The sequence below is a fragment of the Ceratotherium simum genome, chromosome 28, assembly GCF_057802395.1.
Source record: "Ceratotherium simum simum isolate JZ-2026a chromosome 28, ASM5780239v1, whole genome shotgun sequence".
NCBI classification, from domain to species: Eukaryota; Metazoa; Chordata; class Mammalia; order Perissodactyla; family Rhinocerotidae; genus Ceratotherium; species Ceratotherium simum.
This window is the reverse complement of record NC_141927.1, coordinates 35,462,884-35,480,542: the sequence shown is the minus strand read 5'-3', so window position 1 is coordinate 35,480,542 and position 17,659 is coordinate 35,462,884. Positions and strand designations below refer to the sequence as shown.

At 35.2% G+C, this 17,659-nt stretch overlaps 1 protein-coding gene across 1 annotated transcript in view; it reads right to left on the bottom strand.

Annotated features, from left to right (window-relative positions):
• The window catches only part of ADAM9 (ADAM metallopeptidase domain 9), a 155,055-nt gene that overhangs the window by 103,463 nt on the left and 33,933 nt on the right, over positions 1 to 17,659 (bottom strand). The window contains exons 5-11 of the mRNA XM_004428881.3: positions 12,641 to 12,717; positions 11,180 to 11,375; positions 9,960 to 10,025; positions 8,014 to 8,085; positions 6,353 to 6,522; positions 1,924 to 2,005; positions 1,275 to 1,408 (exon numbers count right to left, since the gene is read on the bottom strand). Of these exons, the coding sequence (XP_004428938.1) occupies positions 1,275 to 1,408; positions 1,924 to 2,005; positions 6,353 to 6,522; positions 8,014 to 8,085; positions 9,960 to 10,025; positions 11,180 to 11,375; positions 12,641 to 12,717 (797 nt within the window). The remainder of the gene's footprint in view (positions 1 to 1,274; positions 1,409 to 1,923; positions 2,006 to 6,352; positions 6,523 to 8,013; positions 8,086 to 9,959; positions 10,026 to 11,179; positions 11,376 to 12,640; positions 12,718 to 17,659) is intronic.

The window sequence follows — 17,659 nt, the reverse complement described above, 5'->3', positions numbered from 1 at the left end:
CCCTATCCTACAGGAAATCTTTTACAAACATATGACTTTTCTCGTGACTATAATTATTTTTTATTGAGTATAGTTTTTTCATAAGCACTATTCTAATTCTCTCATGTCTATTTTTCAGCCTAGTATTTTCTCAAAAACAAACAAATTTTGCAGTAAATTCCACCTGAGTGCTTCCCTTTATACCAGGATGTGATTAGAATTGCACTCTTGGATATGAAGATAAAGAGCTGGCTAACAGAAGTTTTCATTATTCTTTCAGTGCTCCAGAAGCTTGAGTGAGGTAGAAAGGAGTGAACACTTGGGGTCATGGATATTCCCCACATGAAATGTTCATCTGTGTTTCTTAAAGATGAACGTCTTTCATATCTAATTTTTTCTCTGGCTCAGCTTCTACTCCACCTATGCATTGTGGCCATGTCCAGCTCTCTGCTTAGCACTACTGCCTACTAAACGAGGAAGGAACCTTGTTGCCTTATGACAAATCTGCATCAAAAAGAAGTCCAACAAACTCAATGGTTTTGTTCACCGTTAGACTCTCTATTGTAATTATTTTTGAACCCTGGCAAAGGAAGGGGTTCTAAGATCACAGGCTCTGGACTCAGACTTCCTGACTTCAAATTCCAGCTTTACCACTTCCTTAGATGTGTGACCTCATCCATAGATAGAGATAACAAGGTACCTACATCTCTTGAGGTCGTTGAGCATTAAATGATTAATACCTTTTAAGTGCTTAGACCAAAGCCTGATACATAAAAAGAGTTCAATAAATGTTAACTCTTCTTTCGCCTCCTCTTTGTCTTGCCTCCCACCTTTAACTATAAAATTGGGGATGTTAGTAGGACTGTGTCAGGATTTCTTCTACTTACAGTGACAATGCAGCACGTTCTCAAGAAGAGGTTTGTGACTAAATGCTTCATATAGTGCTTCAATCTAAGCCAACCTGCACTGAATCCAGCAGAAACTCTTCCCTAATTTCTACTTCAGATGTAAATTATTTCATGTTCTTATACTTTTTTGGTCTGTCAATTGGTTTACACAAGAGGGTAGCTACATACCTGTGCCTACATAAATGTTTCTTTCTTAAAGCTCTCTGAAATTATTTATTTAATTTAAAAATGGACTTCTCATTGGTGTATCATGTAATTAGTTTCAGGGGAGCCAGCAATAATTTTTCTCAATTTTTCAACATAAGACATGAGTATACCACAGTTCAAGAAACACTGATCTACAATACCATATTAAGAAGAATAAGAAGAAAGAATTCAGTTACTCACGATGCTCCTGAATTCATGATGCAGCTCTTTGCTCCACAAAAACAATCTCTCCCATCATCGTGATTCATTCCAAGGTTATGACCCAATTCATGAGCAACAATGGATGCAAATGACTCCACCGTGATTTGCCCAAACTGACCAAACAAAGGAAGGTATTAATCAGGTTTCTGAACAAAAAGGATATGTTTTGTTTCTCAGATTATTTTTTCACAAAAGGAAATTTATCATTACAATGTTGACAGTCTATATGATAAATCAAGCATCCAACATCAGTCTTTACACATTTCAGTCTAGTCAGAAACTGGTGTTACTCAACATACTGATGATGGAGATGGACCCTTTCAGCAACAGATCAATTACTTTAGCACCAACAGATTATTCATGGTGGTTTATGGGAAAACAGATTCATGGTTCTAATTTAATTTTCTTAAATGGAGTCTCTATTTCCGCATCCATAAAAAATGAGCTAATAAATACTAGAAAACTTAATCCAGTCTCTAGGGAAAGAACACATCTGCCACTCTAACATGTCCATTATAATACCCAAAATATTGTTTTAAGGACTAGGGGAGGAAGTATAGAGTCAATAAATGCTTGATACTGTCCTAATGCATATGACCAAAGGTGAACATCGAAGACAAAAATGTACCACGTTAATCCCGCCTGCGTGGCTCCTTGAACACACTGTTCCCACAAATGCCATCCCTGCAGTCCCACCGAAACCTTTCTTCCTAAATGAAAAGAAAAGGTAAAAGTTTTAAATAAAATGCACTTAGGAGGGAAAAGGAACACATTGCTCCTATTTGGGTAACCTTAAACTGGATTGGTAGAACCTACAAAAACTGGGAGAAAAATGGCAAAGATAAATAACATTTTAAAATCAGAATACAAATAAGCCTTACCTCTTTTTTTAATCAAAGAATGAGATTAATATTACAAATTCATTTTTCAGACAAATGAAGATATGTTTATCTAACAATAACCAAGTTTTTTTCCTACCTTCAGATGAAAAACCTTCCTAAAATGTATTACATTTATTTATTCAAAAATTCTAGCAAGGAGAGACAGGTAACAAACTCAGTGAACACACGCACACAGGAGGCCACAGGCAGGGAGCACAGGGAACAGAAGAGCCACAACGGCCTCCATGTGGTTCCTCGATCATCCCGGACACACTTGTACCTCAGGACCTACTCCCTCTGCCTGGAACTCCCTTCTCCAATATACACCTCCAACTCACTCCCTCACCTCCTTTAGGTCTTTATTCAAAAGTCATCTTCTCATTGAGGCCTTCCCTCACCACATTACCTACAATTTCAACCTCAGTCCTCCAATGCTTTTACATCTACCCTCCCTGCTTTACTTTTTCTCCTTACCACTTATTATTACTTAACATATTATACATACTTATTTATCTCATTTATGGCCAATCTCCTCCACCAAAATATGGACTCCATGAGAACAAGAATTTTTATCTGTCTTGTTCACTGCTACACCCCAGTGCCTAGGGTATACCCCTAATAAGTATCTTTTGAAGGAATGAATAAATCTTTATCTGGGGCACCAGACCAGCCAGGAGAAAAGAACTAGAGATCCTGGCATAAGGGGACTGCCAAGGAAACACTTTAGCAGATCACCCTAGAGTGAACCTCATAGTCTCCAAGCCCCACTCATGCACTCAATGATTCCAAAAGGCTTTTAAGTGCCCCTTTCTTAAGCACAAACAAACAACTAGTGATCATCAGACATTTGGGAAATGCTCTAACATGACAGATGGAGACCAAACAGAGGGGAAACGAGAGCTTGGTAAGTGTGATTGAGCAAGGGATGGGAGTGTGTTTGATGCCTTTTCCTTTTGGCCTTTGTAAACTAGATGGCATGCTCACTGGTATGAGGTTACTTGCAGGTTCAATTTTACTAAAAATCAATAAAATGGTCAGGACCAAGCCTTTGTGATTATGGGGCCTTAAAAATCCATTATGGCATTTTCAGTGTCTTGCTTTAAATTAACTCACATAACAAAAGAAAACAAAATAAAATCAAGGGAAATTTCACCTCAGAAAAAACTGTAAGTTTTAGGTACCATCAACAATGAGGAGGGGCCGGCCCCGTGGCTTAGCGGTTAAGTTCCCGCGCTCCGCTACTGGCGACCTGGGTTCGGATCCCGGGCACGCACCGACACACCGCTTCTCCGGCCATGCTGAGGCCGCGTCCCACATACAGCAACTAGAAGGCTGTGCAACTATGACATATAACTATCTACTGGGGCTTTGTGGGAAAAAAATAAATAATTAAAAAAAAAAAAATTGAGGAAAGCAAAAGAAACTATATAAATTAGAACTTTTTTTTGCACAAAGCCAGCCTATCAAGCCAGAAAACTTTGAAGAAGAAGAAAATGTTTTAAATATTTTTAAGTGAGGGTTTTTCTCTAAGTTTTTGGAATGTATTTGTATTAAGTGATTTACACAAGTTTAAATTTTATTATGGTACCATGAAAACACTATGTAAAAGAAGAAAATTTTTAAAACATATCTCAGTAATATCTCAAAGACAGTAGAAAAACTATTATATCCATGAAATAAGAACTTGATGATATAAAAATATTAAGGGGGACAAAAAGAACTATTAAACATTAAAAATAAGAGAGTACAGAGGCCGGCCCGGTGGCGCAAGCAGTTAAGTGCACGCGCTCCGCTGTGGCAGCCCAGGGTTCGCCAGTTCGGATCCCGGGCGCGCACCGATGCACCGCGTATTAAGCCATGCTGTGGCGGCATCCCATATAAAGTAGAGGAAGATGGGCACAGATGTTAGCCCAGGGCCAGTCGTCCTCAGCAAAAAGAGGAGGATTGGCATTGGATGTTATTAGCTCAGGGCTGGTCCTCCTCACAAAAAAAAAAAAAGAGAGAGAGCAGAAAGGAAAAACTCAATAAAAAGCTTAGAAGATAATTTAAGGAAATATCCCAGAAAGTAGAACAAAAAGACAAAGAGAAGAAAGGAGACAAAAGATAATACAATTAGAGGACAAGCACAAGAAACTCAATAGCCAAGTAAAAGGAATCCCAGAAGAAATAAAGAACAAAAATAAAGAGGATGAAATCATCTACAAAATAATTTGAGAAAAATTCCTAAAACTGTAGGACATCAGTTTCAAGATTGAAATTATCTACAAAGAACACAGCACAATGAGAGATCAAGCATATCATCAAAAAACTCAGAAGCCTGGGAGCCAAGAGAAGATCCTATAAGTTTCCAGAGAAGCTGAAAAAAAAAGCCCACATAAAAAGGGTCAGAAATCAGAATGGTTTCAGGTTTTTCAATAGTAATACTGGAAGTCAAAAGACAACAGAACCATGCCTTCAAAATCCTGAAGGAAAAATATTTCATGCCTAGAATTTTATACCCAGCCAAATAATCAAAAAAGATACAAATCAAACTAGAAAGCACACCTCTGCAAGACTGAGTTACTTAGGCCCTAGGATAATCAGAGGTCAAATTGAGATAATTTTTAAATTCTGTTCTGAGACTGTGAAACACATTTTCTGACATGCAAGAGGTCAAAATTTTTTCTTTCCATATGTCTTTCCACAAGAAAAAGCCAGAAAACATGCCACACCAAAATGAGGGAGTAAATCCAAAAAAGAAGATGAAGGACATGGGATAACGGTGACAGAGAATCCAACACCAAAGAGAGGTCCCATTATCATACTGTTACTTGTCCTGTGGTACCAAATTAAGTTTTCCTTATTTAAATGAATGCTCAAAAACCTTAAGAAAATATGATTCTTATAAAAGAAAATAAGCAAAAATTATTGTTCTGCCATTTCATTAATAGTACTTTTTTTTGATATTCAAAATCATTACCTATCAGGGAAATGCAAATCAAAACTACAATGAGATATCACCTCACGCCTGTTAGAATGGCTATAATTAACAAGACAGGAAACAACATATGTTGGAGAGGATGTGGAGAGAAGGGAACTCTCATACACTGCTGGTGGGAATGCAAACTGGTGCAGCCACTATGGAAAACAGTATGGAGATTCCTCAAAAAATCAAGGATAGAACTACCATATGATCCAGCTATTCCACTGTTGGCTATTTATCCAAAGAACTTGAAAACACCAATGCTTAAAGATACATGCACCCCTGTGTTCATTGCAGCGTTATTCACAATAGCCAAGACTTGGAAGCAACCTAAGTGCCCATCAAGGGACGAATGGATAAAGACGATGTGGTATATCTACACAATGGAATACTACTCAGCCATAAGAAACGATGAAATCCAGCCATTTGTGACAACATGGATGGACATTGAGGGTATTATGCAACGTGAAATAAGTCAGAGTGAGAAGGTCAAATACCGTATGATTTCTTTCATTAAGTAGTAGATAATAACAACAATAAACAAACACATAGAGACAGAGATTGGATTGGTGGTTACCAGAGGGCAAGGGGGGAGGGAGGAGGGTGAAAGGGATAATTCAGCAGATGTGTGTGGTGATGGGTTGTAATTAGTATTTGGGTGGTGAACATGATGTAATCTATGCACAAATAGAAGTATAATGATGTACACCTGAAATTTTTACAATGTTATAAACCAATGTTACTGCAATAAACAAAAAATTAAAAAAAAAAAAGAATCCACTAAGATAAATAAGTCCTGGGGAGGTAACGTATAGCATGGCGACTATAGTTAACAACACCGTATTGTATATTTGAAAAGTTGGTAAGAGAGTACAAAGTTCTTATCATCACAAGTTGATAAGACTTAAAAGTTCTCATCACAAGAAAAAAATTGTAATTGTGTGTGGTAATAAGTGTTAACTTACTGTGGTAATCATTTTGCAATATATACATATATCGAATAATTATGTTGTACATCTAAAACTAATACAATGTTATATGTCAATTATATCTCATTTAAAAATAAATTAAGTTAAAAAGAAAAAAAAAGGAAATGAAATTTTCAAAAAGATAATAAACTTCATTAGTTTCCATTGAAATTTTCAATTAAATTAAAATTACAGGTTTTTTGCTTAAAAAAAAAATAGTACTTTGTTTTAAAAAAAATTACTTACAGAACTAGCTGTGCACTGTCATGTCTCCGACGTGTTATAAGAAACTTTTCCCGCCACTGTACAAAGTTCCCCAACACATCATCAGCACCTCCAATAATGCTGATCAGGTTTCCATTTGTCCAAATTTCCAGTCCAACTAGCACAATTCGAATATTTAACATAATATACATCTGGAAAGAAAATAGAAATAAAAGTATATAAAATATATTAAAGAATATGAGAATATCTTTTAACTTACGACGAAGTAACACAACTTACATTAAAAACAGGACTCCTCCCCTCCAAAAAAATATTTCCTTCAATATAATGAGACTCTAACCTGTCAGGGGTCTCAGTTTCCTCATTCTCAAAATCCTTTTTGTCTTTCATTCCAAAATCTGACAAACTCTGGAAATCCGAAGTTTTGGTAAATTTCGTTTCAAAACTTGCCCTAAACTAACGTGAGCCAATTTATAGTCCATATGTATCTCACTTAATGTAAATATTCATACATTTCACTACAGAAATATCAAAGAGCTTGACTACAAGGTGCTACCCCAAGATCCTGTTGGAGGTGTTATGTAATACATAGGGAACCACTGTACCTTTCTCAACTCTTACCTAAAATTCTAATTACATGTACCCTAAAGGTTTGAGATAAAGGATTACAGAACTCACATCTATTTCATAGAGATACTGTACGGAATAAATGAGTCAATAAATATAGAGCACTTGGCTCAGTTTCCAGCACATTATAAATACTCAATAGAATGCGATCACTGTCATCATTATCATCATCATTATGCTTGGTATTCATATCAGGGAAACACCTTATAGATGAAATTATCTTATAAGAACATACATTTAATAAGTCAGAGCGAGAAGGTCAAATATCGTATGATCTCCCTCATTAAGTAGTAGATAATAGCTACAACAAACAAACACACAGAGACAGAGATTGGATTGGTGGTTACCAGAGGGCAAGGGGGGAGGGAGGAGGGTGAAGGGGTAATTCGGCACATGTGTGTGGTGATGGGTTGTAATTAGTATTTGGGTGGTGAACATGATGTAATCTATGCAGAAATAGAAGTATAATGATGTACACCTGAAATTTATACAATGTTATAAACCAATGTTACTGCAATAAACAAAAAATTTAAAAAAATAAATAAAATGATTAAAAGCCTCTTGGCAGTAAAAAAAAAAGAACATGCATTTAATTCTTCAATATCTCTCAGTGGATGAAGGAACTCCAAAATCTCAAGCCAAATCTTTCCCCCTCTCCCTCCCCTCCAACTCTTCCCCCCACTCCGCCACACACATATTAATATTGTTATATCATGGTTTCGGAGTAGGAGGCAACCTTATTCACAATAAGATTCTCTAAGTAAAAATTCAAAGATCTTTTCATAAATGCCAAAGTACTTTAGCCGATCTACTCTGAAGATAAAGCAGATGCTAAGATGAAATCTCTTGCTTGTCTCTGAGTCTCTCTACAATTATACTTTCTTTTCAAAATAAAAAAAAAGTTACAAAACAAACTAGAAGGTAGAACCCTGAAAGATTGAGTCATTTAGGCCCTAGGATAATCAGAGGTCAAAATAAGACAATTTTACAATTCTGTTCTGAGACTGTGAAAGGATAGGAGAGAATAATCCCAGTTCATAGAAAATACAACTTACGCTATCCAAATAGTTTGCTAAACGAATCATCTCTTCTCTCACTGCAGTCTGATTTCTTCCCATCATGTCATACTGAAAAGCAAGAAAAAAAAATCATATCACCAAAGTAATTTAAGAAACACATTTCTACAATCTGTTACAACAAAGAATCCAAAAATTTCCTCTGAACCAAAAATTGAGGCATTTAGACATTCAACTACATTTCAAATTAATAAAACTAAAGGATACATTTTAGTGATACATAGGAATAAAAGAAAAACAGGTACAAGCACGAAATGAAGAATAATGTAAAAGCATTGAAGTCTTCATTTTTTCCAAATTAGTACAACTTTAAAATGAATTTTCTTCTTAATGCTCTTTTTATTCATTTTAATGCAAAAATATTTTCAAGCATTTCACAAAGGTAGAGTTTAAAACAATCAAAATGAACAGATAAAGGAATAAAGACAATTTAAAGGGTTTCCTGACCCTTTCACCCCTTAACCTAAAGACATCACCACCTAAACCATTTCTAAACTTTGGGCTAAATTAATAATGATAGATTAACCAATGTTCTCTATTTGAAACATCATATGTAGATAAAATACAGAGATATTTAAAAGTTTATTCATATTAAGCCAAATAGTTGTGATATGACTGATTCTTTTCTTTGAGATCTTGCTAAATCCAAATGACTACTATTTTAACATTATTTTAATACAACCAACTTAATAACTAACAAAAGGGAAATTTTTAAAAGAATGTATGATTTTGCTCTATGATAAGGGCATTAATATCAGAATATATCAGATCTTATCAATTAGGCATTTTATCATGATTCTCCTTAACAAGAAAAAATAATGCAACACATTTGACCATGTTTGATTACAATGGAACCATTTTTATTTTTAATCATTTTCTACCAGTATATAACAAATCTATCTGGAGAGAGTAATAAAGAAAAATATTTCAAATCTCTACTTTTGTCACTTGTTCAAACATTCCACAGAAACTTTTTACCCATTATCTGGGGCAGAGTTCATGCTTGTTCATATTCCCCACGCTTTTTCCTTCTACCACTTGAGCATAATGAACCTATAATGAACAATTCTGAATACATTTATACCACTTAATACATATGGCTTGTTTTTTTCCAACTTACACACAATAAGGGATTTTTTTTAACCATAAAAATCCTTGAAACTGTCTCTGCAGCTTATAAGAAAGGAATTGCCAATCATGTTAAGTTTCTACAAACAACTTTTTCACACAAACAACAAAGTTGGCAATAAAAGTCAGACAAAGCATTTTAAATATAATCTATATGTTAAATTATATAGTAGCTATATCTAAAACTGATAATCTTGTAAATGCTGAAATAGACTCATTTCTTTTCTTAGTTAAGGTAAACACAATTCTTAAGTATGAATAAGGAAAATCCCAGGTGTTATTCTGTACACTGAAATTAACAGTAAATGCTAAGATGAACCATTCTCCTTTTTTCCTTTCCTAAAGCATGCCAGGACCTGGAAGTTTCCCACCTCTTTAAGTGAGGTATAGGTTAGCTGAAGTTCTAGAAAGCAAAGCAATTTTATTAGGAAACAAAGCAATATCTGATTAACTGGTTTTATCACCACAGTCCTTTAAAGTCATCTGAAAAGGTCTCAAGACCCTGAAAGGCAGTACTGTTTCACTTAAGAAATTCAGCATAAGCAAATCACTTGACAGAACAGGGAAAAAAAATCTCAAGTGAAAAATAAAGTTAGAGATAGTCTCATTTGCTACATTCAGCTTCTGGTGGAATATTATGAATCTCAAATATGTTTAAAGGAAAAAAGCCATTTTAGTGTTAAAATTACATTTAAGAAAAATCAATACAAATATATTGTATTTTATAGTTCCTTCATGGGATGCTCACTTCTCATCTGCTTTTCATGAAAAAGAAGAAAAACTGTCACCAATCCTACCCTTTCCTTGTCTACGACAATGAACAGCTCCACATAGCGGGTCTGTGGCAGGACAGCTCTTCTTCTCTGTCAAAAATACAAACATCATAAAGGCAAAGGAAAAGTTAAAAGGCTGCATGATTTTCATATGTAATGATCTTACTCTAATCTCTAGTCACTTATTTCAGGTCTGTTAAGAATATCATAAAATTATTTTACTTACCACATCCTAGATCAATAAAGCCAAAAACATATTTTTTTTAAAAAGTGGTATCAGCTATTTGTACTGATCTGAGAAAAATTCTAGTTAAAGATAATACGAGTTATTCAAGTTTCCAAAGCAGAATTACTGATTTTCTAATATCAAAACTATACACACACACACACACACACACACACACTTTAATAGGAAATCCCATTACTACGCTGAGAGCAAAAGAAAGAATATCCACTAATAACCTACAGCAGAAGTGAGGACAAGGCTGCCACTTTAAAAAATGACTTGTGATTTTACAGAAATTCATATAAAGTACAGAATAAGCTAAAGTTTACATGTTTTCCAATGGGTAATGTTAAAAAGAACAGTCCAACAGTCAAAAGAGTGGATGGCAGGAGAGGCAATGAAAATAATGCATAAACCAGTATGAGTTAATGAAAATATACGAGAAGAGGCACACACCTCCTCCAACAGAGCAACATCATCTCATAGGCAGAAGGTGCATCCTGCAGATGAGGATGATCTAGTCCCAGAAACATTTCAGTCTAAGAGTCCCGTATCAAGAATAAGCCAGGGAATCCTAATGAAGACTCAAAACAGGGATACAAGCATCCCTGGAAGACATGTGAAATAATTAAAGTCCGAAAGCCCAATCTCTCTCTCTGTTTCTCCAATTGAGAGCTCAAAAATCAGCATTCCAGTTTGTGTAAAAGGTATCCAAATAAAAAATTTCTACTGCTCTCAACAAGACAGTATAATGGACTATTATGTAGCAATGATACAAAGAAATACAATTACTGTTTAAGATTTAAGCTCTAGTTTCTAAAGCACATGGAAGCCTGACTATATTCAACTTGGTGGCAGGAACTGCATATTGCTCATCTCTTTATCCCCTAGTACCTATCACAAGGTTTGGCACATAGTTGCCAAAGTCACAGCAATAATAAGTATTGGTTAAACGCATAAATACATGATTTTTTTAAAACTTTAGTCTGAACCATGAAGAAATATGTTACTTCCTTACTCGAAGTAGTTGAGTGATGCTAGGAGACTCTTCCTCTTCATCCTTTGTGGTTTCCTTCTCTATATCCTTGTTGGAAACCCCACATTTCAGAGGCTCTTTGTGGACATCATCCATTCGATACAAGATGTGCTCAAAATGAGAGCTGTCTTGCAGGGGTTCAATCCCATAACTCACATTCTCTATATGCAGCAATCCTCTAAGTGTTGCATTTCACATACACAATTTTTAAGAATGAAGACAAAAGTACATGGGAAGAGGAATCAGAAAACTTGAATGCAAGTCCTAGCTCTTAACGTGTAAGAATGGGTAGCATGGTATAGAGAAAAATATAAGGCTTTAGAGTCAGGCAGACTTAAATTTCAAGCTCAAGACTGCTACTTACCAGCATCACTTCCTGAAAGTTACTTAACCTCTCTGAGTGATTACTGTATAATGGAAGGCAATACAGGGGAGCTGGAGAACCAGAGTTTGAATTCCAAATGTTTCCTACAAGTGGTGGGACTCGCAGCAAGTTCTTTAACCTCTGCTTTACTTTACATTCTACATACGGTTGTTCTGAAAACTAAATTATTTAATAAGCAGGAAATAGAACATCGCCTGGCACACAGTAACTGTTCTACAAGTGTTAGTACTCAAATAAAGATAATCATAGCCATCTTCTTTGGTTGGTTTGAGAACTAAAAGTAATATTTATTAGGGGCGGGCCCGGTGGTGCAAGTGGTTAAGTGCGCACGCTCTGCTGCGGCGGCCCGGGGTTCACCGGTTCGGATCCCGGGTATGCACCGACACACTGCTTGGCAAGCCATGCTGTGGCGGTGTCCCATATAAAGTAGAGGAAGATGGGCACGGATGTTAGCCCAGGGCCAGTCTTCCTCAGGAAAAAAAAGAGGAGGATTGGCAGATGTTAGCTCAGAGCCTATCTTCCTCACCAAAAAAAAAAAGAGTAATATTTATTAGTTCAATCAATCATGCAACCAACCAAGCAGCACAGTGTCATACTGCCAGGCCCTTAATAAATGTTATTTTAATATTATCATCACTTCACTTGACATGTGATACAATTCATCTGAATCTCACTTTGTTCACCTCAGTCTGGAGATAATGAGCCCCTTTTCACAAGTCATTATGAGACTTAAAGAATACAGGTGAAAATTTATAAACATAAAGTGTAGAGAAATTTAAAGTATATTTTATTTTAAATAACAAAAATTATTTATCAGTCTCAAAAAATGAAATCTTGTCTTTAGATATTAAATTCATCCACTGTAATATTTTCCTAAATAAACATGTCAAGTATGATATCTGAAACACAGCTCTAAAGACCTTCAGCAACATCAAAGTAAAATCTATTTTTGCTAAAAAATAGATTTGTCCCCCAAAATGACTTAATTTGGAAACAGAGAGAGGTAAAGGGGCAAGAAATAGAGGAAGGAAAAAAAACTGATACAGAAAATTCCTTACCTGAGTCCAAAACAGTCGCTAAGAGCAATGGATGATTCATAAACTCCCTCCACATAGCCCCGATAATGACAATGATTCTAAATGATAAAAATTGTATTATCTTCAAATACTGTTACTTTGCTGAAAATCATCATAGAAATTACAGAGCTGACAAAACTATTTAAGGTCAGTAAACTAAAAATTTTATTTGTATTATTGCTATCTTATAATATCACATGGCATTCTTTGGACTATCTTCAGACTATCTACTATCACCCTGTAAGTATACAATGTTTAGGCAGAATTCCAGAGGATACTAAGTACAAACAGCTCTACCCCAATAACCTTTAAGCCTAGAAGCAGAACAAGATAGCATTATGTCATGTTTAACATTTTAAATCACAATCAAACCAAGAAGCAACAGCAGCCAACTGACATCTAATTCAGAAAAGGACCTTGTGACAGGCTAATGATATCAAGGGAAAAAAATTCAGTATATGGCAAAAAAGTGATTTTGATCAGATGATTTTCTTTTCTTCCTATAGGTATAATGATTATTATTATTATTATTACTAGCTATACACTTCGCCATCTTTACAAATTATTTTGAGCAAGAAATTGACCAGTGGAAATACAAGCCTAATATCACTTACTAATATCAGATTTTTTAGTAAACAATGAGATTTTCTCATCTTTAAAACAATTACAAAGCACTAAAAAAAAAAAAACCCAAGGAGTGGGGTGGGGGGCTAGCCATAGCAGACATTAAGATATATCCCAAGGTCTTAATAATTAAAACAGTCAGTATGGTACCGGTGGTGCATTATTGAGAGACCAACCAGTGAAACAGAATACAAAGTCTCTAAACAGACCAAAGCGCAGATGGAACTTCATATGATAAAAGTGGCATCTCAGATCACTAGGGCAAAGATGCACTTTTTAATAAATGGTGCTCAGGCCATTGGTTAGACATTTGGAAAAGGATAAAATTAGATCCATACATCACACCATACATTAGAATAAATTCCAAATGGATCAAGAATCTAAACATAAAAAATGAAACCATACAAGAACTAAAAAACTAAAAAACATGGTTGAGGGGCCAGCCCAGTTGCGCAGCGGTTAGGTGCGTGCACTCCTCTTCAGCGGCCCAGGGTTTGCAGGGTCAGATCCTAGGCGCACACAGACGCACTGCTTGTCAAGCCATGCTGTGGTGGCGTCCCATATAAAGTAGAGGAAGATGGGCACAGATGTTAGCTGAGGGCCAATCTTCTTCAGCAAAAAAAAAAGAGGAGGATTGGCATCAGATGTTAGCTCAGGGCTGATCTTCCTCACAAAAAGAAAAAAAAAAAAAAAAACCATGGTTGAATTCCCCTTTAACCCAAGTGTAGAAAAAGGCTTTCTAACTATCACTCAAAATCTAGATGCAATAAATGAAAAGACTGATAATTTTTACTACATTAAAAAAAAGTTTTTTAAACTTCTACATGGAAAGAAACACCCAAAAACAAAGTGAAAAACAACTCACAGACTAGGAGAAAATATTTGTAACTTATATCGTAAATAAAACGTTAATATCCTTAACTATAAAGAACTCTTAATTACTGAAGAGGAAAGATTAAAAGCCCAATAGAGGAAAGGAAGAAGTAAAACTGTCACTATCTGCAGATGACATGATATTATATATGGAAAACCCTAAAGATTCCACCAAAAAACTATTAAAACTAATAAATTAATTCAGTAAAGTTATAAGATACAAAATCAATACATAGAAATCTGCTGAATTTCCATACACTAATAATGAACTATCAGAAAGCGATATTAAGAAAATAATCCCATTTACTAATGCATCAAAAAGAATAAAATACCTAGGAATAAATTTAACCAAGGAGGTGAAAGACCTGTACACTGAAAACTATGACATTGATGAAAGAAACTGAAAAAGACACAAATAAATGGAAAGATATTTCATGTTTATGGAATGAAAGACTTAATATTGTTAAAATGTCCATACAACCCAAAGCAATCTACAGATCCAATGCAATCCCTAAAAAATTCCACTGGTATTTTTCACAGAAACAGAACAAACAATCCTAAAATTTGTATGGAACCACAGAAGACCCCAAATAGCCAAAGCAATCTTGAGAAAGAAGAACAGAATTGGAGGCATCATGCTCCCAGATTTCAAACTATATTACAAAGCTACAGTAATCAAAACATTATGGTACTGGCATAAAAACAGACACATAGATCAACAGAACAGAATACAGACCCCAGAAATAAATCCACGCTTATATGATCAATTAATTCACAACAAAAGAGTCAAGAATATACAATGCAGAAAGGACAGTCGCTTCAATAAATGGTGTTGGGAAAACCAGACAGCCACATGCAAGAGAATAAAACTCGACAACTATCTTACATCATACACAAAAATTAACTCAAAATGGATTAAAGACTTGAATGTAAGATCTGAAACCATAAAACGCCCAGAAGAAAACACAGGCAGGTAAGCTCCTTGACATGAGTCTTGGGGATGATTTTTTGGATTTGACACCAAAAGCAAAACAAAAGCAAAAATCAACAAGTGGGACTACATCAAACTAAAAAGCTCCTGCACAGCAAAGGAAGCCACCAACAAACTGAAAAGGCAACCTATTAAGTGGGAGAAAATATTTGTAAATCATATATCTGATAAGGAATTAATATCCAAAATATATAAAGAACTCATACAGAGAATGTAAAGACATTTTTCCAAAGAAAACACACAGATGGCAAACACGTACATGAAAAGATGCTCAACATCACTACTCATCAGGGAAACCACAATGAGATATCACCTCACACCCTCATGCACTTCTGGGTATTCATCCAAAGAAAATGAAAACACTAACTGAAAAATATAATGCGGGGCTTAGCGGTTAAGTGCTCGCGCTCCGCTACTGGCGGCCCGGGCTTTGGGGGAAAAAAAAAGGAGGAGGATTGGCAACAGATGTTAGCTCAGGGCCGATCTTCCTCACAAAAAAAAAAAAAAAAAAGATATAATGCGCCCCCATGTTCACTGCAGCATTATTTATAATAGCCAAGATATGGAACAACCTGAGTGTCCATCAATGGATGAACGGATACAATGGAAAGTTATTCAGTCACAAAAAAGAATGAAATTCTTGCCATTTGCAACAACATGGATGGGCATTATGCTAAGTGAAATAAGTCAGACAGAGAAAGACAAATATCATATAATCTTACTTACATGTGGAATCTAAAAAAAACAAAACCAAGCTCATAGATACAGAGAACAAATTGGTGGTTGCCAGAGGTGGGAGGTGGGTGAAATGGGTGACAAGAGTCAAAAATTACAACTTCTAGTTATAAAATAAATAAGTCATGGGGATCTAATGTGCAACATGGTGACTATAGTTAATAACACTGTATTGCATATTTGAAAGACACTAAGAGAGCTAATCTTAAAAGCTCTCATCACACACAAAAAAAGTTTGTAACGATATACGGTGACAGATGTTAACTAGACTTATTTTGGTGATCATTTCACAATATATACAAATATCAAATCATTATGCTGTACACCCAAAACTACTATAATGTTGTATGCCAATTATACCTCAATTTAAAAAAAAAAATTCTTAGAGGAACAAAAAAAAAAAACTTATCAAAAGAACATGAACAGATGGATTCACAAAAGAATATAAAAATGCCCTTACATATCTGAAAAGATTTTCAGTCTTTCACGATAAAGTAACAATCCATGAGTGTGCACTGATACAAATAAATGAAAAGTGCTCCCTTACAGTAGAAAGCACTAACGAAAGTAGAGGCTCAATGAAATTAGGAAACCAAATCACCATGTCAACAACCAACCTAATAATAATTGATTCAGGCAAATACTAAACACTAAAACCTGTGGGTAAAAATTTGGGAAGTAACAGGATATTCACATAATCTCAAAGCATCTAACCATAATATTAATTAAAAAGGCAAAAACATAACTTTACAGAGGAGAAATCTGGCAGACAACTCCTTAACTGAATGATCAGTGTTAATTAACACTGTCAGTAAAAGGACTAATAGCAGCATATGCTTCCTGATATGATACACTGAGGACCACTCACAGCATCACTTATGTGGTATTCCTGCCAAAAGTGCACAACCTGAATCTGATCGTGACTAAAGATCACACAAACTCAAACTGCAGGACATTCTACAAAAAGTTGGCCTGTACTTCTCAAAACTGCCAGTGTCATGAAATACAAAGGCAAACTAAGGATTTCCAGATTAAAGGAGACTAAAGAGACATGACTACTGAATCTAACACATGAACTTGGATTTTCTTTTGCCATAAAGTACATTATTGGGATAATGGGTAAAAAAATATCAATAAGATCTGTAAAGTAGACAATAGTACTGCTTCAATGTTAACTTTCTAATTTTGACAACTGTGCTATGGTTACATAAAAGGACTCCTTGTTTTTAGGAAATTTACACTGAAGTACTTAAGGGTAAAGGGACACCATGTCTGCAACATACTCCTAAAAGGTTCAGGAAAAAAATAGAGAAGAATGAAAGGATAAAGCAAATGTAGTAAAATGTTAATATTTAGAGAATCTATGTGATGGGGATGCATGAATGTTTTATACTATTCATGCAACTTTTCCTGTAAGTCTAAAATTGTGAAAATAAGAAAAATTAAACAATTATACACTAAATAACACAGGCTGAATTTCAACATTTACAACTTTTCCTATAGTGGGGCAATTCACAACCACTAGTGTTTTCCTTTCTAGTGTTTTGTAGTTAAAGTTTAGCTTTGATACCGCCTTCTTCTCACTAGAGAAAAAAAATACCTTCTACTATTACAGATGAGGTAACACTTATGAGATAGTAATACAATAACTCAGCACTCAAACATTAAATGTTGCTAGTTTCAACTATATAGTCACGTGCCTCCAAACGACATTTCATTCAATGACAGACCACACATGCAACAGTGGTTCCATAAGATTAGTACCATATAGCCTAGGT